Here is a 22,486-nt window from a genome sequence, read left to right on the forward strand (position 1 = left end):
CAATTCAAATACTTAGGGGGAAGAAAGAACACAACAGTTGTCTTCAGAGAGAGGAAATTGGAGTCAAGAAGACTCTTCCTCCTCCTAAGTTTTCTTTTGTTCAGGTTAAACACTTCCAGTTCTTTGGGGCTGGTATAGATGAAGAGAAGACTACAAGAACAATAGATCACAGAAGCTCTCTACTTCCCAAGCTCCTGACCCATTCCTGACTCCAGGTCCTCTCTTATCCCCTGATAATCTGAACAGGGATCAGACATATAACCTACTCTGTCCCTCTCGTGTCAGTCCCTAAATGAAATCCTTCTCTCTCTCTCTTTTAAAAAAACCCAAACAACTCTTACCTTCCATCTTAGAAGCAATATTAAGTATCATTTCTAAGGCAGAAGAGCTAAGGCATTTGGGGTTAAGTGATTTGCCTAGGGTTATACAGCTAAGAGTGTCTGAGATCATATTTGAACCCAGGACTTCTTGTCTCCAGGCCTGGCTCTCAATTCACCAAACCACTTAGCTGCCCTGTTCCTTTCCTTTTCGGTGCTGACCCTAACATGGCTAAGGAATCTTATATCTCAGAAATTCCTTCCCTGTGAATTCCAGGTTCTTATCTGATTATGCCCACGAGGTCACATTGTTGGGTTCTGGTTGGTTGGGAGATACACAGTCTCCCAGTTTGTATGTCCTTTAGCTATGGACAGATATTGGATTTTTTCCCTTGGGTCTTCCATATTTCTACTTTGCTCTTGTGGGCAGTTCCTCTCACTGCTCAGAGTGGGGAAAGCTGAGACTTCAGGTAGGGCTAAGGACCAGGAGGGCTTGGTTATGAGTGAATTGAACATTTGGGGGGATCCTAGAAGTCTCATGGAATAAGGGTCACAAAGTCATGTATTTTAATTTGCCATCATGGCAAGAGAGATTCCTGATCCGGAGTAGTCAAGAGATGTGACATGTTGGGACTGAAGTAAAACCCCGACTAATTAGAAAGTCTTAGGGGAAGGGTTTAGACTGAACTTTAAAAGCCCACATGTGATTTAAGGACCATATTGGGTTGGGAATTCAGGAACTCAGTCTCTTGGGCTCCAGTCCCTTTCTGAACTCAAGCCTGCTCCTTGACTGGCCTTATTTTGTCTGGCCTGTCCACATGGTTAGCTGACCCATGGGGAATGTAAGACCCAATGTGACCAGGGACTTTGAATTAGTTAGGCTGGTAAAATTTTTTTCTTTCTCTATTTTTTTTCTCCTTACTAATAAGTACTTACAAATTTAGTATAAAATCTCTAAGATTAATTTTTATTCATAACAGTTGGGTGTAAAAAAGAATGTAGTATAATGGCAAGAGTATTGGTCAGAAGTTCTAGGTTCTCTTATCTATACCACTAATTTGAAGCAAGCCACATCCATTTCCTGGGTCTCCGTTTCTACCTCTGTAAAATAGGAAATTGAACTAAATGATCTCAAAGGACCCCACTTTCTGACTTACGATGTTATCATTCTTCCCTAGAAGAGGATGACCATAGTCTCCCCAACTCTCCCAAAAGAACATCAGAAAGTGAGGAAGAGGCAAATACATTCCTGAAAGAGTATGAAAAGACAGCTCTAATTGTGTGGCATGATTATGTGGAAGCTGCCTGGAATTACAACACCAACATCACTCTGTATAATCGTCAGCAAATGGTGGGCCTCTTTAACCCTGCCTTCCCCAGACTCTTCTCTCCTCTTGGTTGCATCCACTCCCAGGTCTTTCCTCTATTTTTACCCTGAATACTAAAGCACCAGTAAGTCTTTGGGGCCCATACACCACTTGTCCCAGGGAATAAGGGAAAGGAAATATCTAGCCCCAAATCACCTACAATTGGTCCCCACTAAGTTTTTTTTCTTTTCCAGGCTTAAATGCCCCCAATTCTTTAAGTCCTCCCATAGGGCTGAGATAAATGAAAAGAGAACTCTAAAGTCAATGGCACACAGATGCAGGCTTCCCTATCTCCTAAGCTCCCAGATTTTTTGAGAGCCAATCTAATGAAGTAGACTGGACTTGGAATCAGGAAGATGTGTATTCAAATCCAATAATCATCAGATACTTAATGGCTGTGTGGCCCTAGTCACTGAAAAACCATGGGCTTCAAACAATTTCCTTATATATAAACAGAGAGATTAAGACTCATGGCCTCTATGGTCCCTTTCAACTCTAAATCTATGTTCTAAGTGCCCTTTTATTGTCTTCTTAGGCTTTCTAGGAGGGGACAGAGCATCCAGGGTGAGGTGGCCTCTTACATCAGGATTAAGTGCTCAAATGAAGGCAGAACTTAGGCTTCTTAGTGCCTTTCCAAACTCTCTGAGATAAGAACCTGTAACTTTTTTTTCCACCTTCCTGTGTTTAATGCATCTGAGATCCCAGGTCCCCTTTTTATCCATCCCATAATATTTATAGACTTGCATCTTCCCAAAGCTGAGAGTCTTGGCACTGGAAGGGCAAGAATAGGGAGAGTTAGCAAAAGTAAAGTTGGGGCAGAAAGGAAGAGAGAGGGTAAAATGTCTCTAGAGCTAAATGTGGGTACTGTACTTTCTTGTTTGAGACCCTTTCCTCCCTACAAAGCCCCCAAGGAGTTCCCCTTTCTTCTCTCTCATGATACATTCTATGACTTCCTCCTTTCTGGACCCTTCCCAGCTGGAAAAGAACTTCCTGATGGCTCAGCATACATTATATTATGGCACAAAGGCTCTCCAATTTAATATCACCAACTTCACTGACCCACTACTGAAGCGCATCCTGTGGAAGCTGAGGGAAATGGAGAGGGCCATCCTTCCCCAGGATGACCTTATGGAGGTAATAGGCCCAAGACAAAAGCCATTGTTCCCAAATTCTTCCTGAGCCCATCCCCTAATTGCCAGGCTATTGTGTAAAGCACTCAGGGATTCAGGACTTACTGATGGCCCCTCCCTGCCCAATAAAAGAATAAATAGGGCTCAGGGATACATCTGTTAGTGACTGGCTCTTAGGAAATAGATGGGTTAAGGGAGCCAGAATGAGGGGGGTCTAGGAAAAGAACAGGGAATTGCAAACATATAAAGAGTGACTTCATTTCTGATATTACTCACACTGGTCCCCTGAATATGATATAAGGAAGAGAAATAGATGTGCAGTTAACATCTAGGTCTAGTACCCTCCCTCATTACCTTCAGTTGTCCTTGGGGGTAAAGGAAGCAAAAATTTGGCATTTGTAGGAAAACTGTACCCCTTTTCTGAACTTTTGGGACTTAGGTATGGGTCATAAAGAAGATAGCATGAAATTCAGGCAATCATGAATGCCTCCTCTTTAATGGGATCGAGGGGAAGACTGGGAAGTCTGAGGAGATATATTTGAGTGTGGGGAATGTGAGATGAAGGTGAAGAACACAATCATGCTTGGGGATAACATCTATTCTTCCCACCTCCAGTACAATCAACTTCTAACAAATATGGAGACAATCTACAACATGGGTGATGTGTGCTCAGAAGAGGGACCTTGCATGTTCCTGGAGCCTGGTGAGCTTAGAGACAAGGGCAGAGAAAAGTGCAACCCTCTTGTTCTCCATTGGATCCCTATCCTACTCGTGCCCTCCATCAATACATACTCTACCACCTTCTTACTCTTCTGCTTCCTAATGGGGTGAATGGAGAAGGTATAGTCTAGATACCGCCTGAGAGGTATCACTGGTCCTACCTTCAACACTTAGGGTCTAAATCAGGAAAGAAAGGAGTAGGAAAAGGGCATTATTGATAGAGAGTCAAAGTGTCCATGACATGATTGGGGTTAGAGAGGAAAAAAACTCTGGAGGCTCTCATCCTTGCCCTCTAGTTCTTAACCTTTTCTATGCCATAGACCCTTTGGGTAGATGAGTGGAAGCATTTGGACTCCCTAGGATAATATTTTTAAAAGCATAAAACTCATAGGATTACCAAGGGTAGTAAAAATAATTTTTCCTGTCCAAGTTTATGGGCCCCCTAAAATCTATTGACAGATTTTGGGGTTTTCTGTGGACCCCAAGTTTAGATCCCTTGCTCCCAAGTGTGCTTTTGCTTGATGATACTCATATAGAGCTTCCAGTCTTGGCCCTCATCATATGTGAGTCTAGACAGAGACTGTAAGGAACTTTGGAAATTCTATGGAGACTAGAGGATAGAGTAGAAAGGCAAGAAATGAGGATGAGGGGAAGGAGTCTATTTCTTCCAAAAAGGCTTTGCCAGAAAAGGCTAATGGTATGGAGGAGGGGAGGAGTGGGAAAGGAGAAGAGCCTAGGAAATGGTGGGCAAGGGTCATAGGACTGCAGAACCTGAATATCTGTTACAAACTCTTCCTCCCTGGACTCAGACCTTCTAAAGGTGATGGCCTTCTCCAGGAACTATAATGAACTTCTCTGGGCATGGCAAGGTTGGAGGGACACTATGGGCCAACAGCTGCGCCCCATCTACACTCGGTTTGTGGAGCTCAGCAACAAGGCTGCCAGGCTCAATGGTAAGGCAAATGAGACCCTCAATCTCCTATTGTTCTCCATTGACCACTTGGATTCATGCCCCTAAGTCTCCTTAGAAATTCCCAACTCATTGAGGACACAGGTCCTCAGTGGCCCCCTACTCCCCAAAGACATTAATCCTATAAAAAGGGGAAAAAAGAAAGGTTATAACTATATCATAAAAGGGAGTGGTCCTGATTTTAGTGGGAAGGAACCCTAGGGAGAAAATTCCAAGTTCTCTGATCTCTTTTCACCAGATCCTAGGGCCGTGATGGTGAACCTATGACGTATTTTTGATGACATGTGGCCGCATGTGGCCGCATACAGAGAAGTATGGGGCTGCCTGCCGAGAAGGACTTTTCATCCTTGGCTCCTGCATGGCCAGGCACAGTAGCCAAGGATAAAACATTTGCTGTAGTGTAGTGTAGACACTCTGTGCCAGTGGTCTGAAGACCAAAACAACAGAACTCTGGCATAGAACATCTAATTCTGGAACTTCCGGTTAGGCCGTTAGGGGATCTTTGACCTCATTTCCAGCAGTCAGAGCAGGGAGCAGTGGAATGCCTGGGGAGGGGGGGGTGGGGATATGCATCTCTGGGGGCCCTGTGATCACCATTATCAGCAATCACATAACCACAGCAACCATCATCCAATCTACTGTTCTGGGGTGTAGTGGATTTCTAATTGACCATCATTTCTGAGATAAGTGAGGGGGAGGCTGGGAGAGGCGAGGGCCTGTGCTATGGGTGCCATTTCCTGCCATTAGAAATAGTGGCTGCCATCTTAATTTACATAAGGAACACCATATTGCAGCATAGTGCAGACTCCATTTCACTGCTATTACTGTTGTACATCCTTATTAACCCTATTTCTGTTTATTAACTCTGCCCTTTCCTAAAAGATAGTTACACAGGCCATCTTGTGGTCAGTTAGGCTAGTTAACTCCTAATTGCCTGCAAGGCTAACAGGCTATCTATAATTCTATCTTCTGTCATTGTCCCTTGATGGAGAACCCAAAAAATAAAAAAAATAAAAAAACCAAGGTTCAGTAAAGGAAGTGGTAGTAGCAGTAGCCTACTCTTTCTTTCTTTTTTTTTTTTAACCCTTACCTTCCATCTTGGAGTCAATACTGTGTATTGGCTTCAAGGCAGAAGAGTGGTAAGGGCTAGGCAATGGTGGTCAAGTGACTTGCCCAGGGTCACACAGCTGGGAAGTGTCTGAGGCCACATTTGAATCCCAAAACCTCCTGTCTCTAGGCCTGGCTCTCAATCCACTGAGCTACCCAGCTGTCCTCAGTAACCAACCCTTTCAAGAGACATGGACTGAGATGTATGGCATTATAGAAAAAAATGGCAGATCATTTTGTGTTCCATGTACTGAAATGGTAGTAAGCAGAATGTGGAATATAAATAGACATTTTGAAACTAATCATTCTCAGCTCTTGAAAAAAAAAGTGAGGATGAAAGGAAGGAATACATTTCTAGGCAGCTACACCTTTATAAGAGCCAATCTAATTCCATCATTAAATTTGTAAAAGGCTCTACAAATTTAACATCTGCAAGTTTGAGCATTGCTTACTCCATAGCTCAGCATTAAAGAAACTCTCCTAAGATGTGCACCAGTTTTATTTCACAATATGCAGAATAAAGATGCAATTATTAAGAGAATATCTGAGTTACCACTCGGTAAAAATATCACAAAAGACTGAATAATGAGACTGAACATAAGCATACAACATCAATTAAATAGAGACAAGTAATTTTAAATATTTTTTCATCTCTTTTGATGAAACTACTGATGTCACATCACATGCTCAGTTGGCCATTATTGGTTGATATTCTGATGGTCTCAGAATGAGAAAAGAGTTGATAAAATTAGTAAGGGTGCCAACAAGTATATCAGGAAGTGAAATATTTAAGGCTGTTATACAAGCATTCTGTGACCTAAGCATTGATATCTCTAAAGTTGCATCAGTGACAATAGATGGGGCACCAGACATGGTGGGGAAAAAAGTTGGATTTGTCAAATTGTTTACAGAAGCTATTGGACATCTGATTGTGCCTTTTCATTGTATTATCCATCAGGAGGTTTTATGTGCCAAGGCAGGATTCACCGACTTAAATGACTTAATGTCAGTTGTTACAAAAATAGTTACTTTAATATCTGCTCTCCCCCTTCACAAGCAAGAATTTTCTGCCCTTTTACTGGAGGTTGATTCCACCTACAGTGGACTGCTGATGTACAGTAATGTAAGATGGCTGAGCTGAGGCAAAGTTCTTGAGTGCTTTGTGGAGTGCTTTGAAGAAATTAAGGTATTTCTTGAGGATAAGGATCTGGGAAACTTTCCTCAGCTCAATGATGATAAGTGGGTCAATATCCTGATGTTTTTTACAGATCTCTCTGTTCATAGTAATGAACTGGACTTAAAGTTTTTGGCAAAAGTATTGATGTTATTTTTGGATATGTAAAAGCTTTTGAAAGGAAACTTAAAATTTTCAAGAGATGACTACAGCAGTTAAGGGGACATGATTGAGAAGAGACTCTAAATGAACACCCTAATGCAAATACCAACAACATGGAAATGGGTTCAAATCAAGGACACATGTGATACCCAGTGGAATCGCACGTTGGCTATGGGAAAGGGGGGGGGGGAGGAAAAGAAAATGACCTTTGTTTCCAATTAATAATGTTTGAAAATGACCAAATAAAACAATGTTTAAAAAAAAAAGAAAAAATTTCAAGCGAGATATAGAAACTAAAACTTATATTTTCCTCCAGTAACAAAGTATTTTGAGAAGGCCAGTACAGCTGTACAAAATGAAATGGAACCCTTGCATATAAAGTACCAGCATGTTTTAGACTCATTACTTGACCAGTTCAGTGATAGATTTAATCAATTTAGAAGCCTAGGACAGACCATGAAAATAATTAAGTATCCTGATGTAGTAGTCTACAGTAGTTTGGAATTAAATGGTTTCCAATGGATGCAATTTGATGATTTAGAGATGAAACCTGCAGAATTTCAAGATAGCATCTGGCTCAGGTGACTTGAGGTCAAAGCTTGAGAATCTGGAAAGGGGCTGCTTGGAGAATCAAGAGAAGTACCATTACGAACAGGAAATTTGGAGTGCCTGGAACCAATTACCAGACACTTTTAGCACCCTGAAAAATATAGCAATGGTTTTACTCACAATTTTTCCCTCTACATACTTTTGTGAGACCTTATTCTCAGCATAAATCAAAACCAACAAAAGAAACAGATTTACAGATGAAATTAGTAGCACTTACTTAGGCTTGAAGTGTACAAAATACCAACATTTAATTGACGATTTAGCCAATGAAATTCAGCAACAAAAAAAAAGTCACTAATAGGCAGGTTAGTTTAAGAATTCTCCCCCCCCCTTTACTTATATTAGTTCATGGCACCCCACACAAGTTAAATAATATCAAGACCAACAAAAGAAACTGACCAATGAACAAAGTCACTAAGCAGATAAGCTAAATAATTAGTTTTGAGTTTATTAAATAGAGTTATATATTACAATTACACATTTTTGTTATTTAAACCATAAATATCGTGAAATTATAGATTTTTCTTGAAGTGACACCACCCGAGTTATGCTCGGTTTTTTGGCGAATTTTGACACACCAAGCTCAAAAGGTTGCCCATCACTGGGGCTAAGGCAAGAGATAAGATAAAGAATATAATATGCATTTGGAGCAATGGGTAGAAATCTGGAACTAAAATCAGGAAAACTCATCTTCCTGAGTTCAAATCTGACCTCAGAGAGTTGTTAGCTGTGTGACCACATAAGTCATTTAACCCTGTTTGACTCAGTTTTCTCATTTGTCAAATGAATTGGAGAACTGGAGAAGAAAATGGCAAACCACTCCAATATCTTTGCAAAGAAAATCCCAAATGGGGTCATGAAGAGTTGGGCATGGATAAGCAACAAAAATAATATGCATTTATGCTACTTGATACTTTTCAAAGCTCATTCCCACCTATTACCTAATTTGATTCTGTCATCAGGTCAACAGGGCAGTTGTGCCCATTTTTAGGATGAGTAAACTAGTCTAGGAGAGATTAAATAACTTGCTCAAGGTTATACAGCTAATTAACTATAGAATTGCAACCTAACTCTACTCTTAATGTTGTGCTCTTCCCACTGAAAGATGAAGGAACTAGGGATAGGTAGTAACCCAGATGAAATGTCAAGAATCTTTTATCTCTGTGTCTTGCCTTTCTTCCCATCTTTTCCATCCCAGGTCACACAGATACAGGGGCCTCCTGGAGACAGATATATGAGTCACCCACCTTGGAACAAGACCTTGAGCAGCTCTATCAGCAACTAGAACCACTCTACCTAAACCTGCATGCTTATGTGCGCCGAGCTCTTTACAATTACTATGGATCTCAATACATTAACCTAAAGGGATCCATTCCTGCCCACCTACTGGGTAAGTTGGATATAGGAGCAAGGGCAAAGGAACCTGAAGGAAGAGCCAGAGGAATTTAAAAAGAGGGAGACTGTTGCCAGGATACTGGAGCTGGAGAGTCATGGGAACTTTGGTGAATAAATGAGGGTGATCAGAGAGAGAGTAGAGAATGTGATATAGGAGAAAGAATGGATGTAGGATTGGTGAATCTGGACTTTGAAACTGACTTACTTACTTCATTTTTAAAAATCCATACTTTCCATCGTTGAATCAATATTATGTATTGGTTCTAAGGCAAAAGGGTAGTAAGGGCTAGGTGATAGAGGTTAAAAGACTTGCCCAGGATCATGTAGCTAGGAAGTATCTGAGTCTAGATTTGAACCCAGGACCTTCTATCTCCAGGCCTGGCTCTCTATCCACTGAGCAACCTAGCTGTCCCCTTTATTTTTATTTTAAAGGGGAAGATTTGTGACCTTGAGCTAGTCTTTTATCTGAACCTTGGTTTCCTTATCTTTAAAACGAGGGAGTTGGACTAAATCAGAAGTTCTGACAGAAACCCTTTTTTGACATATGGGCCCTTCTGGGAATCCAGTAAAGCTTATGGGCCCCATTTTGGAATATTGTTTTTAAACACATAAAACAAAATACATAGGATTAGAGAAGCTAAGCTCTGATATTCTCTGATCCTATACCAAGGATTGGGGATCAGAAATGGTGATAAGGGGAGGGGAGAAAGACCAGGTAATGCAAATTGAGAGGATGCCCATCAATTGGGGAATGACTGAACAAGTTGTGGTATATGATTTGGTGGAATTCTATTGTGCTATAAGAAATGAAAAGCAGGAGGAAAGACTTCTATGAACTGATGCAAAGTAAAGTGAGCAAAACCCAGAGATCATTGTATATCATAACAGCAATATTGTACATTGATCTACTATGAATGATTTATCTATTATCAGCAATAGAGTGATCAAAGACCAAAGGACATAATGAAAAATGCTATCCACCTCCAGAGAAAGAACTGATGGATGAATTCATACCAGAGCATATTTTTTAAAAACAACTTTACTTTTCTTATTTGTTTGGTTTTTTTGGTCCATTTTGTTTTATATGACCAATACAGAAATGTTTTACATGACTACACATGTATTCCCTATATCAAAATTCTAGCCTTCTCAATGTGTAGGGAAGGAGAGGATTTAAAACTCAATTTTAAAAAATGGTTGTTAAAAATGTTTTCATATGTAATTAGAAAAAATATTAAGAAAGAAAAAAGAAAAGAAGGAAGGAAGAAGGAAGGAAGGAAGGAAGGAAGGAAGGAAGGAAGGAAGGAAGGAAGGAAGGAAGGAAGGAAGGAAGGAAGGAAGGAAGGAAGGGAGGGAGGGAGGGAGAAGAAAAAAAGAGTGAACAGAAAGATCAGGCAGAGCAGGGGAGAAAAAGAATCTTGTGCTCCTTTTTTTCCCCTGAGGTTAAGTAGAATAACATTTCTTTCTCCATTCCTTCTTATTTCCTTCCTTTTCCCTATGTTATCGTTTGTCCTGCTGCTCCTCTTCCTAGGGAATATGTGGGGTCAGTCCTGGATCAACATAATTGACCTAGTCATACCCTTTCCTTTATCCACCAGAATAAACGTCACCATGCTCATGAAAAGCCAGGTAAGTATCTAATTTGACCCTGCCCCCTACTGCTTGACCTCTAACCCTATTTTGTAACCTCATATACTCCTGCTTTTCCAGCCTGCCCCAGCAAATGGAGAAGGCATTTCTTGTTGTGCTGACAAACTGGAGAAGGCAGTAACCCATATTCCCTTCTTGACCTTATAGCACTGGACACCCTATAAGATGTTTGAGGAGGCTGACAAATTCTTCCAGTCTCTGGGGCTGTTCCCTGTTCTCCCTGAATTCTGGGCCAAATCAATGTTGGAGAAGCCAGGGGATGGAAGAGCAATGTCGTGCCAAGCTTCTGCCTGGGACTTCTATGATGGAAAGGACTTCAGGTGCTCATTAAGGAAGCCAAAGAACGTAATGTGTACCAGTCTAGTTTTAGCAGTATTAGAAATCTCTCTCACACACTTTCTCTTTCACTTTCCCTCTCTTTTGCTTTCTCTCTTTTCTACTTTCACTTTCACTTTCTCTCCTTTGCTTTCTCTTTCACTTTCCCTCTCTTTCTCTTTTTCACCTTCTCTCTCTTTCTCTCTCTCAACCTCTCCTCTCTCTTTATGTCTCTCTGACTATCTTGCTATTTCTGTCTCTCTTAATCTCTCTCTTTGACTTTCTCTCTTTTTCACTTTCTCTCTCTCTTGCTTTTCTTTCTCTTTTGCTTTCTCTCTCTCACTTTCTCTCACTTTTGCTTTCTCTTTCACTTTCTCTCTTTTTCACTTTCTCTTTTTTGTTTTCTCTCTCTCTCCTCTCTCTCTCTCCCCCTCCTCTCTCTCTGACTGTCTCTCTTACTATCTCTGTCTCTTTCAATCTCTCTCACTTTCCCTCTCTTTTTTGCTTTCTCTTTTTCACTTTCTCTCTTTCCCTTCTTCCCTCTCTTTTCTCTTTGTCTGTCTCTCTCTCTATGTCTCTGTCTCAATCTCTCTCTCTTTTGCTTTCCCTCTCTCTTTTTCATTCTCTCTCTGTCTCTCAACCTCTCCTCTTTGTCTCTGTCAGTCTCTCTGACTACCTCTGTCTCTGTCTCAATCTCTCTCTCTCTTTTTTGCTTTCCCTCTCTCTCCCTTTTGTTTTCTCTCTCCCCCCTCTCTCTGTCTCTCAATCTCTCTTCTCTCTTTGTCTGTCTCTCTGTCTCTCTCAATATCTCTGTCTCTATCTCAATCTCTCTTTCTGTCTTTCTCCCTCTTTCTCTCTGTCTCTCTGTAACTCACCCTGTCTGTTTCTGTCTCTATCTCTCTCTGTGTGTCTCTGACTCTATCTCTCTCCATCTCTCTCACTCTCTCTGTCTCTTCTCTCTATCTTTCATCTACGTAGGTCAGTGCAGTGGTGAAAACACCAGGCTTAGAGTCAGGAGATTTGGGTTTTAGTCCCTACTCTGCCACTGATTTACCCTGTGACCTTAAGCAAGTGATGTCCCCTTTTGGAAACCTCAGTTTCCCATCTAAAACATTAAAAATAGACTATGTAAGCTCTACCATCTATCTATTCCAACCCTAACAGTCTATGATTATGTGATACCAGGGGTAAAGGCTCTGCGTTCTTGTTTAGTCACCCAACCTAACATTTTAGTATCTTGACAGCTTAGAATCTTCACTCTGAAGAACTGGAAATCTCTCCTGCTTTAATAAAGCATCATATATTTTTGTTAAGACCCACTGAAATTCCAGGTGGAACTTATTGTTATTCCCCTCATAAAAACTCCAAAGATTAAATGAATTCAACAAACGCTTTTTGAGCATTAGCTGTACAAGACTCAGTGGAGAACCCAAAGAAGTATAGGGATATGATCACTGAGTTTGCAGCCGTTTGGGGCTAACAAATAAGGACATGAAAGACTATGCTACCGCAGTTACTGTAAGATGGCATTACCAGACAGTACATGGTGAATTGTCAAAGGAGTTATACAGATAATAAGTTTAGAGGCATGAGTTTAAAGGCACAATAACTGCCACGAGATTAGAAGGAGAGATCTTGGGAGATCTCTGGGAGAAGAAGAGACTTGAGCTGGGTCCTAAACGATAGGTAAAGCTCAAGCCCCTAGATGGTGCAGTGGATAGAGTGCCTGAAGTCATAAAGACTCATCTTCTGGAATTCCAATCTGGCCTCAGATACTTATGAGCTATGTGAACCTGAGCAAGTCACTTAACTCTCTTTGCTGTAGAACCCTCATCTGTAAACTGAGTTGGAAAAGGAAATGGCAAACCACTTCAGTAACTTTGCCAAGAAAATCCCAATGGGGTCACTAAAAGATGGATATGACTGAACAACAACAATAAAGTCTTAAAACAATTAAGTTATTGACTTTATATTTGGAATCATAGGATTTATAGATAGGAGAAGAATTTTTTTAAGACCTTACATTCTGTCTTAAAATGAATTCTAAGATAGAAGAGTGGCAAGGGCAAGGCAATTGGGGTTAAGTGACTGGCCCAGCGTCACACAGCTAGGAAGTATCTGAGACCAGATTTGAACTCAGGTTCTCCTGTCTCCAGGACTGGATGGAGATCTATCCACTGTGCTACCTACCTAAAATCATTTAGTTCAATCCCTTCCTGTGAAGCAATTCACTCAAGTCACCCAGGTGGTAAAAGTCAAAGTCAAGATTTCAAACTAGGTCTTCTGATTACAAATCCAGTGCTCTATCACTAATTACACATTCTCTTCTATAGCCTATTTAATCTCAATCACTTAAACTTTTCATCATAAGAAAGATCACTTTGGACTCTCTCATCTCTTAATTTAACCCCTACTTTCCTCTTCCACTTTTGCCCCAGGATAAAGCAGTGCACTGGGGTGAATATGGAAGATCTGATATCCGTCTTCCATGAGATGGGCCATATCCAATACTTCATGCAGTACAAGAATCTGCCCTTGCCACTCCGAGATGGGGCCAACCCAGGCTTCCATGAGGCCATAGGGGATGTGGCAGCCCTCTCTGTCTCCTCCCTCAAGTACCTTCACAACTCAGACCTGCTGATCAATGAAATAGAGGACTATGGTGACTAGAACTTTGGGGGTAGGATGGCTCTTCAGGTGGAGGTCTGGGAAGGGAGACTTGTGGGCAATGGAGGCAGCAGGTCTTGGGTGGGAAGTCAAGGTGGGCTCAAAGGTTTACTAAAGGAAGACTAGATGGGGAAAGGAAGATAAATTATTCAATTAGTAGGCATTTATTAAGCCCCTATGTGCTAACCACTTAGGATACAAAAAGACACAAATGATAGCCCCTACCCTCAAAGAACTTACAGTCTAATAGGGGAGACAACATGTAAACAAAAAGCAAGGATGAATAGATAAAAGAGGGGAAAGTGCTAGAATTAAAAGGGGTTAGGGGTAGGATTTTACATAGGATATGTAGCTCAGATACATGGTCTGGGGATCCCTATACTAGGGCCTTTTGAACTTTCAGTGTCTCCCTGGAAGGTCAAAATGATGAAAAGAAAGTTAAAAGACAAAGATGCCATTGTGTTGTCTCTTTCAACACTAATAATCTATGATCCTAAGACTTAGGGAGGAAAGGTTCTAGGGCTGCTAAACTTCCTGAGTTCTTCTCTCTATCTACAGAAAGTGAAATCAACTTCCTCATGAGTATAGCATTGAAAAAGATTGCCTTCATCCCCTTCAGCTACCTGGTGGACCAGTTTCGTTGGAGAGTCTTTGATGGCCGCATCACCAAGCAATTTTACAATAAGAAATGGTGGGACCTAAGGTCTGGGACTATTCTGCCTTTCATATCATAGGGCCTCTCTGAGGTAGGGGTGGTAATAGGGAAGCTTGTAAAAATTTTCTCAGAGGTATGGTCAATCACCTAATTCTCCTGGCTAGTACAACCCCTGAATCTCAGTCCAAAGTAGTCCTAATATGAGTGTGGAGAGGAAGGTGCCATTATGATGATTCCTTTTTTGCAATTGAAGAAACTGAGGTAGATAGAGGTTAAGTGACTTGCCCAGGGTCATAAAAATGTTAAGCGCCTAAGGTAGAATTGGAATTCTGATCTTCCTGACTCCAGGTCCAGCACTCTTATCCACTGCTCTACTAGTATAACATTGGGCAAAGCATTTCCCTTCACCATTCTTCATTTTCCTCCCCTATAAAATGGGGAAGGTTGGACTCAATAGCTTCAGAAGCTCCCTCCAGTTCCTAGGATTTCTCTCTATTTGCTGTCCAACTCTTGCTTTGGGAGCCCCGTTCTAAGAACCAATCTCCACTGGGACCCTTCTACATGAGTAGTCCTCATTTAGTGGCTTAGGCTGTCACTTGGACTATGCGGTAATATAAGAAATGGTTGGCTTGTGGCAACCAAAACTCATGGCTCATTAAATCCATTCTGAAACTTCTTGACCATCAGCCCTCATTTGATTGGCAACAGAAAATGTTCCTATATCATTCTGCCAGTAAGACCTGACCTAAATAGCAAGGTCTAGGGCCATGTTTCCCACCATGAGCAAATAGTGAGCCAAAGGGAACATGTCCTTAATATGTCCCTTACGTCCTTGAGTCTTCAAACTACAATGTTAATAGAATTGATTTGGTCTGAATCAAGTAATCTGGTTCTGATAATAGTTGCATTGAGAGCACTTCAAATGGGATCTAAAGGGGGCAGCTGGGTAGCTCAGTGGATGGAGAGCCAGGACTAGAGATGGGAGGTCCTAGGTTCAAATCTGGCCTCAGATACTTCCCAGCTGTGTGACCCTGGGCAAGTCACTTGAGCCCCATTGCCTAGCCCTTACCACTCTTCTGCCTTGGAGTCATTGACTCCAAGATGGAAGGTAAGGGTTTAAAACATAACAAAACAAAACAAATGGGATCTAAGCAATGTTACAAGGGAATCACTTTAAAAGACTGATATATATTAATTTAAGGTCGCCAAGGAATCAGCTATGTAATTCCTAAATGAAAAACTCAAGTCAGCCGTCAGCCTTTTTTGGAGTTTAATTACAATAGGAGCAAGAAAGGAATTAGAGATATATATAGAGAGAGAAAGGGGAGAGAAGGGAATAGGGCTTAAATACCCCTTCTGTTTAGGCTGGGCCAAAAGGCCCAAGCCCTTAGATAGCTGGGGCAAAGAAAAGAGATCAGTCCCTTTCACTCACGTGTCCAAAATGGAGAAACAGTCTCAGAGGCCCCCACCTTCAGCTTCCTTCAGAGCAAGCTTCCTCAGAACCACACCGACCCAAAAACTCAATCCTCCTCAAGTCTCCAGACCCTCCTATCTTTAAGGAAACCATCCAAGTTGCCTCCCCTCAGTCCTCACATCTACCAATCACTCTTCATCAATTTCCCTGTCAATGGAGGCTCTCGCTTAACCCAGGACCGCCCAGAGGTTTCTGGCTTTTGCACATGTCTGTTGAAGGTCATATTTTTCAAATGATTAAATCTTTACTCTTTTGTTACAGCCCTTTCTAAATCCTGTTAACTTGAGTATGGTAGAGATTGGAATAATTAAATTTTGATCTAGGCTGCAGCCCTTACTCAATCCTATTAGGACTGAATAGGGTGGAGATTTATTCCAAGTATCTCCATTGTATCAATTCTAAAATCAATCAAGACTCAAAGAAATTCCTGTTCTATGCTTAAGCATAGGTCAAAGTCCTTTCCATTGTTCAGCAAAGGGTTTCTGTCCTAAAGTAATCTTAAGAAGGGAAGAGAAGGAACCTCCCATGCCAATGGAGTTCCCATTCCAATAGACTATCAGTAAGAAATTTTCCAAGTATGAAATATCCCAATGGTGAAATTTCCAACATTTATAAGTCTAAGGAATTTTGAGGTTTACAGCAAGGATATAGAGATTAGAAAGTTCAAGGTGCTTATATGCAAGGTGCTTGAATGAACCTCTTTGGCAGATAAGATTGGAGATATACACTTAAGCCTCTCAGAACCTGTTTTCTCATCTATAAAACAGGACTAACACTTGTGCTACTGACCACATAGGTTTATTTGGTGAAAAGGGAAGCATTTTATAAATATGACACATAGTAATAAAAAACAAAATCCTATAATTTCTTCAGCTCAAGGGACTCCTGGTATGGGAGATCTGTCCACAGACTGTAACCATTTTATTATTTAATGACTAAGTCTTCAGGCACAGAAATTAAATAACTTGCCATTTAGCTAGTGAGTGTCAGACATGAGATGGGAATGGTTTTCCTGACTCCAAGTCTAGCATTACATCTACTAAGCACACAGTTCTCAAACCTTTTGGTCTAGAACTCTTTTACACTTTAAAAAATTATTGGGGTCCTCCCCCAAAATAATTTTTGTTAATGTTTATATTTATCTATCATTTAACCATATTAGAAATTAAAATGTCTTGATATCATTATAAAAATAGTTTTGACCTTACAGGCCTCCTCAAAGGGTCTCAGGGACCCCAAGGATTCCTGGACCACACTTTGAGAATTGATACACTAAGTACAAATCTTCTACTTGGAAACTTTAAAGTTTTATGTAAATATGAGTTCTTATATTTATAAACATGAGTTATTATTATTAGCTTGCATTTATGATTGAGTAGAAAACATTAACATCAGCAAGAAGGCTGGAAATATTCATTTGTTTCAAAACTTGATTCTCTCTGTCACTTCTTTCTCCAACGACCACACAACTTCTCCTGATTTACTGGAAAGAGCATTAGATTTTGAGTCAAAAGTACTAGGTTCAAATTCTGTTCTGACACTTGCTACCTATTATTAAACAAATTACTTCTCATCCCCAGGCCTTGGATTCTTTGAAGGGATTGGGAGAGGACTGGAATTATTGTTATTGTTCAGTCGTTTTTCAGTCATGCCTGACTCTTCATAACCCCATTTGGGTTTTTCATGGCAAAGATACTCAAGTGAGTCGCCATTGCTTTCTCCAAGTAATTATATATATATAGATGAGGAAACTGAGGTAAACCGGGCCAAGAGACTTGCCCAGGTCACCAACTAGTAAGTGTCTGAGGCCAGATTTGATTTCAGGAAGATGAGCCTTTCTGACTTCAGGCACCATGCCACCTCCAGAGATTGGAGTACATGGCCCCAAAGATCCCTTTCCACTTTAGATGTATGTTCCTATGAACTTATCTCTAGGCTACCCCAAATGAAAAACCCTTAGCTGGAAAAAAGGGACAATTGGGAGTCTAGCTCTGGTTCTGCCACTCACCTAGGGCAAATGCTTCACAACTCAGTTTTCCTATCCATTAAGTTAGGGAGAATAAAAGCTGCTATTTGGAAATCAAATGAAACAAAAGCGTCAGGGAAGAACAGTAGATAGATATAGCCTCATAATCAGGAAAAAGTTCACATTCCATCTCTGACATACACTGGCTTTATGACCCTAGATAAGTCATTATTTTTAGTCTCAGTTTCCTTTTCTGTAAAATTATAATGCATCTACCTCACAAGGTTACTATTGTAATGACCAAATGAGATAATGTATGTAAAGTGGTTTGTAAACCTAAAAGCACTATACAAATGCTAGCTCTTATTATTATTAATCTCAGAGCTCTAGACAACTCTCTAATTCTTTAACTATAAATTATAGTGCTATAGTTGAAATTCATTAAGAATCAGATTTTCCTAACTATAATAAATTCACTATACCAATGGAAACATGATACTGAACAAAAAAAATGAGAAGATAAATAGAAAATTATTTTGAAAAGCCCAAAGCTGCTGCTGACATCATGATCATTTGTCATATTTTCCCTTGTCAGGTTAAAATATCAGGGATTGTGCCCACCAGTGCCAAGGTCAGAGGAAGACTTTGACCCAGGTTCTAAGTTCCATATTGCTGGCAATGTGCCTTATATCAGGTAAAGTTTGGGGCACTGCTCATAGGGTCTATAAATCCAACCTGCTGATTAGGCAGACTCCTTTGTAGTTTAAGGATACCAAGATTGCTATTTCCCACTTCTTCTGTTGGATACAAATGCCTTCTGGGAGAGGTCCTCCACGGAACCTCATCTGTCTTGACAACCAAATCCTGACCTGATATCCAACTTCCTCTTGGATGGGCAAAGAGCTCAGGACATCAGATGGGCCTCTGCAGGGGAGAGGAGCTCATGAAGAAATCCTGAGCTGACATTCCCCAAATGACACCAGCCAAGGGATACCGACAGGCAGTTTTCACATGAAAAAATCAAAACTATCAATAAGCACATGAAAAAGTGTTCTACATCCGTCTTGATTAGAGAAAGGCAAATAACACTGAGGTACCACCTCACACCTAGTAGACTGGCCAATATGGCAGCAAAGGAAAATGGCAAATGTGGGAGGGGATGTGGCAAAATTGGGACACTAATACACTGCTGGTAGAGTTGTGAATTAATACAACCATTCTGGAGGGCAATTTGGAATTATGCACAAAGGGCTTTAAAAGAATGCCTGCTCTTTGAGCCAGCCATACCACTTCTGGGTTTGTACCCCAAAGAGATAATAATGAAAAATACTTGTACAAAAATATTTATGGCCATGTTCTTTGTGGTGGCAAAAAAATTGGAAAATGGGGGTGTCCATCAATTGGGGAATGGCTGAGCAAATTGTGGTATCTGATGGTGATGGAATATTATTGTGCTGAAAGGAATAATGAACTGGAGGAATTTCATGTGAACTGTAATAACTTCTAGGAATTGATGCAGAGCTGAAGGAGAAGAACATTATATACAGAAACTGACACACTGTGGCACTATCAAATGTAACAAACTTTTCTACTAGTAGCAATGCAATGTTCCAGGACCATTCTGAAGGACTTATGAGAAAGAACACTATCCATATAAAGAGAAAGAACTGTGGGAGTAGAAACCCAGAAGAAAAATATATGATTGATCATGTGGTTTGATGGGGATATAATTGGGGGTTTTGATGTTAAAAGATCAGTCTGCTGCAAATATGAATAACATGGAAATGAGTTTTGAACAATGATACATGTATAACCCAGTGGAATTGCCTGTCAGCTCTGGGAGGGGGGAAGGAAGGAGGGAAAGAATATGAATCATGTAAACATGGAAAAATATTCTAAATTAATTAACTTTTTAAAATCCTGAACTGAGCTAAGAATGTTTTTTCCTACTCCAGAATTTTGCCAAGTCTTGCTGCTGTGGAGACATCAAGGAGGTAGAGAGGAAGTGACATGAAATGTGACCAGGAATTAGGAGAAGGGACAATGTTTATACTAGGAAAGGACATTTTATAAAGCAATCAGAAGCACACAGGGATAGCACATCTGGCTATCAAGTCTAAAAAGGATGTTAGGAATTGCTCATCTTAAGGTCAACATCATCTTGCCTTGGGGTAAGAAAAGCAACCAGCTTCTTGAATATACTAGCCAGGGGAAATTCCCCATACTTACCCACTACTTCTCAGGCCTGGTTGGTCCTTGAACCAAGGGGCCCCTTAGAGGTGCAGCCCAAATTGGGAGAAATAAGCCTAGGAGGCTTACCCAGACACTTCCAATAGGGCCTGGGTCAAGTAGAGGCTGACCTTGGATGTTTGTAGACCTAATCAATATTCCAGGAGTCTTCAGAGGCAGAAAAGTAGGCTTCAGGATGGTCCTAGCCTCCAGAGCCCCTTCTTACCTTTTCCCCATCTCCTTCTTTATCCTCAATTTAGATATTTTATCAGCTTTGTGATCCAGTTCCAATTCCATGAGGCCCTGTGCCAAGCCGCAGGCCACAAAGGCCCCCTACACACATGTAATATATACAGCTCCCAAGAAGCAGGAAAACTCCTGGGGTGAGTGTGCCCACCTGCCCATTTTGTTTCTCAATTTCCTAAAATGATCAGGGAAAAAGGAAAAGAATATATATATATATATATGTACATACATATATATATATATATATTCTCAAGTATAGCAGCTCTCTTTGTGGTGGCAAAGAACTGAAAACTGAGGGGATGCCCATTAATTAAAGAATGACTAAATGAATTGTGGCATATGATAGAATACTACTGTGCCATAAGAAATGATGAGTAGGTTAACTTTTTTTATTTTAAAACAAGCAGAACCAAAAGATCATTATATACAGCAACAGAAATATTATTTGAAGAATTATTTATATATGCCCACCTCCAGTGAAAGAACTGATAAATAGAAATAAAAGATATAGTTTTATATATATATTTGGTCAAATATCTTCTCTAATTGGGAAGGGGGAGGACAGAGGGGATGGCCTAATTATTTTATTGTAAAAACAAATAAATAAATTTTAATTTTAAAAATTGGTCTGCAAAAAAGAAAGGAATAAATAGTGGTGATTCTTAAAAAAAAAGGAAGAAGAAATTCCAAGATATTTTCTGGAAGAGTTAGCCCAAACTTGGGCAAATAGAAAGAATTTATTCATATTATATTCATATATATTCATATTATAATCTCATGAAAGTCATGTGACTTCAGAACCATAGAAGGTGAACTGGAAGGACTCTTAAGGGTATTTGTCCAACTTTTCATCTTACAGCCCTGGAAACTGAGTCAACAGGGAGGAGAAATCACATTATCATCTTCCTCACTCATTAATCATCATCTGTAAACCCAAGAAACACAAACCCAGAACTACTAGATGCCAGAGCAGGGTTCTTGCTCCTTTGCCATAATTGTCTCCCTAACTGGTATTTGCATGTTAAACACCTTTTAATATATCCTAAGACCATACAGCCTTCTTCTCTTAAGAAGGGAACTACAAAGGTGGGGGAAAAAAGAAATTGAATATAACAAGCTTCCAATCAATGACAATCTTTAGATTCTCTTTTGTTGTCTTTTGTCCCCAACCCAAGCTCTCCCAACCTGTTATTTCAAAGTTGATATTTTCTTGTTATTGTTATTCTTCAATGGACCTGATTTATTACTATTTTTTTAAACCTTACCTTTTGCCTTAGATTTTATGCTACGTATTCCAAGACAGAAAGAGTGACAAGGGCTAGATGAATGGAGGTTATTTACCCAGGGTCTCAGAGCAAGGAAGTGTCTGAGGCTAGATTTGAGCCCAGGACCTCTTGTCTCCAGGTGTGACTCTACCTACTGAACCACTTAGCTGCCCTGATCTTATTACTATTAAACTTTCTCTTGTTTGGGTAGAAATTTTTCCCTGATTTACCAAGGTAGCTTTGAATTTCATTCCCATCCTGTAGAGGTAGACACCATGCCTAATGATATCACAAACAAATTTGATGGCAAAGTCTCAGTTGCTTCGGTTAGGTTATCAAGAAGTATGAATGGAAGAGAGAAAGTTAGGTGACTCAGTAGATAATCAGGCCTGGAGATGGGAGGTCCTGGGTTCAAATCTGGACTCAGACACTTCCTACCTGTGTGACCCTGGGCATGTCTTTTTAAAGCAGGATTTTCCACTACAATACAACGAAACTGTAAAGATAGCTAAAAGGAGGAGTTTATGTTTTATTCTAAAGGGACTCTGAGATTTTATCTAGAAGGGAACAGCATTGTTAGATTTGCACTCTAGAAGAGTTTCTTTGGCAATGTGGAGGATAGAAGGAAATAGAATCTTGAATTAAAAGACCATTGCAACAATACAAACTAGAGATGATGGAGATCCAGACTAAGGGGGTGGCTGTGTATATTGAATAGATGATAGATAATAGTTAAATGGTTTCAAAACTAATTGAAAGACAGGTCTCAAAGAGCAGTCATTATTGATAAATACCAATCTAGTAAAATTCTCCACTGATTTGTCATTTAACCTATGTGTTATTTAACATTTTTATCAGTGACTCAGATGAAGGAATAAATATCATAATCCTATATGCTCTAATATTCCATCAGATCTGTGGATTGCTATAGTTGGTATTCTCTCCTACAATGTAGATGTATGATAGATGCCTATCATACATTTTCATCTTATGTGACTCTCATCCATGTTCTCCCATAAGTTATTCATTAAGGCCCTAATGGACTCAATTTCTCTTGATATCATGAGA

General features: G+C 40.2%; 1 protein-coding gene across 3 annotated transcripts in view; it reads left to right on the plus strand.

Moving 5' to 3' along the window:
• Positions 1-605: 605 nt before the first annotated feature.
• LOC130457244 (angiotensin-converting enzyme-like) overlaps positions 606-22,486 on the plus strand; it is a 28,267-nt gene continuing 6,386 nt past the window's right edge. For 2 of the 3 annotated variants that reach the window (XM_056817056.1, XM_056817057.1), the window contains exons 1-12: positions 606-787; positions 1,496-1,668; positions 2,660-2,818; positions 3,430-3,517; positions 4,344-4,487; positions 8,755-8,946; positions 10,483-10,580; positions 10,749-10,921; positions 13,355-13,578; positions 14,142-14,286; positions 18,274-18,372; positions 20,168-20,290. In XM_056817056.1, coding sequence (XP_056673034.1) covers positions 685-787; positions 1,496-1,668; positions 2,660-2,818; positions 3,430-3,517; positions 4,344-4,487; positions 8,755-8,946; positions 10,483-10,580; positions 10,749-10,921; positions 13,355-13,578; positions 14,142-14,286; positions 18,274-18,372; positions 20,168-20,290 — 1,721 coding nt within the window. In that variant the 5' untranslated portion in view covers positions 606-684. Of the gene's footprint in view, positions 788-1,495; positions 1,669-2,659; positions 2,819-3,429; positions 3,518-4,343; positions 4,488-8,754; positions 8,947-10,482; positions 10,581-10,748; positions 10,922-13,354; positions 13,579-14,141; positions 14,287-18,273; positions 18,373-19,633; positions 19,850-20,167; positions 20,292-22,486 lie in introns of those variants that run through there. The other variant, XR_008916404.1, reaches the window with a different exon arrangement.

Source organism: Monodelphis domestica, chromosome 2 (genome assembly GCF_027887165.1).
Source record: "Monodelphis domestica isolate mMonDom1 chromosome 2, mMonDom1.pri, whole genome shotgun sequence".
NCBI classification, from domain to species: Eukaryota; Metazoa; Chordata; class Mammalia; order Didelphimorphia; family Didelphidae; genus Monodelphis; species Monodelphis domestica.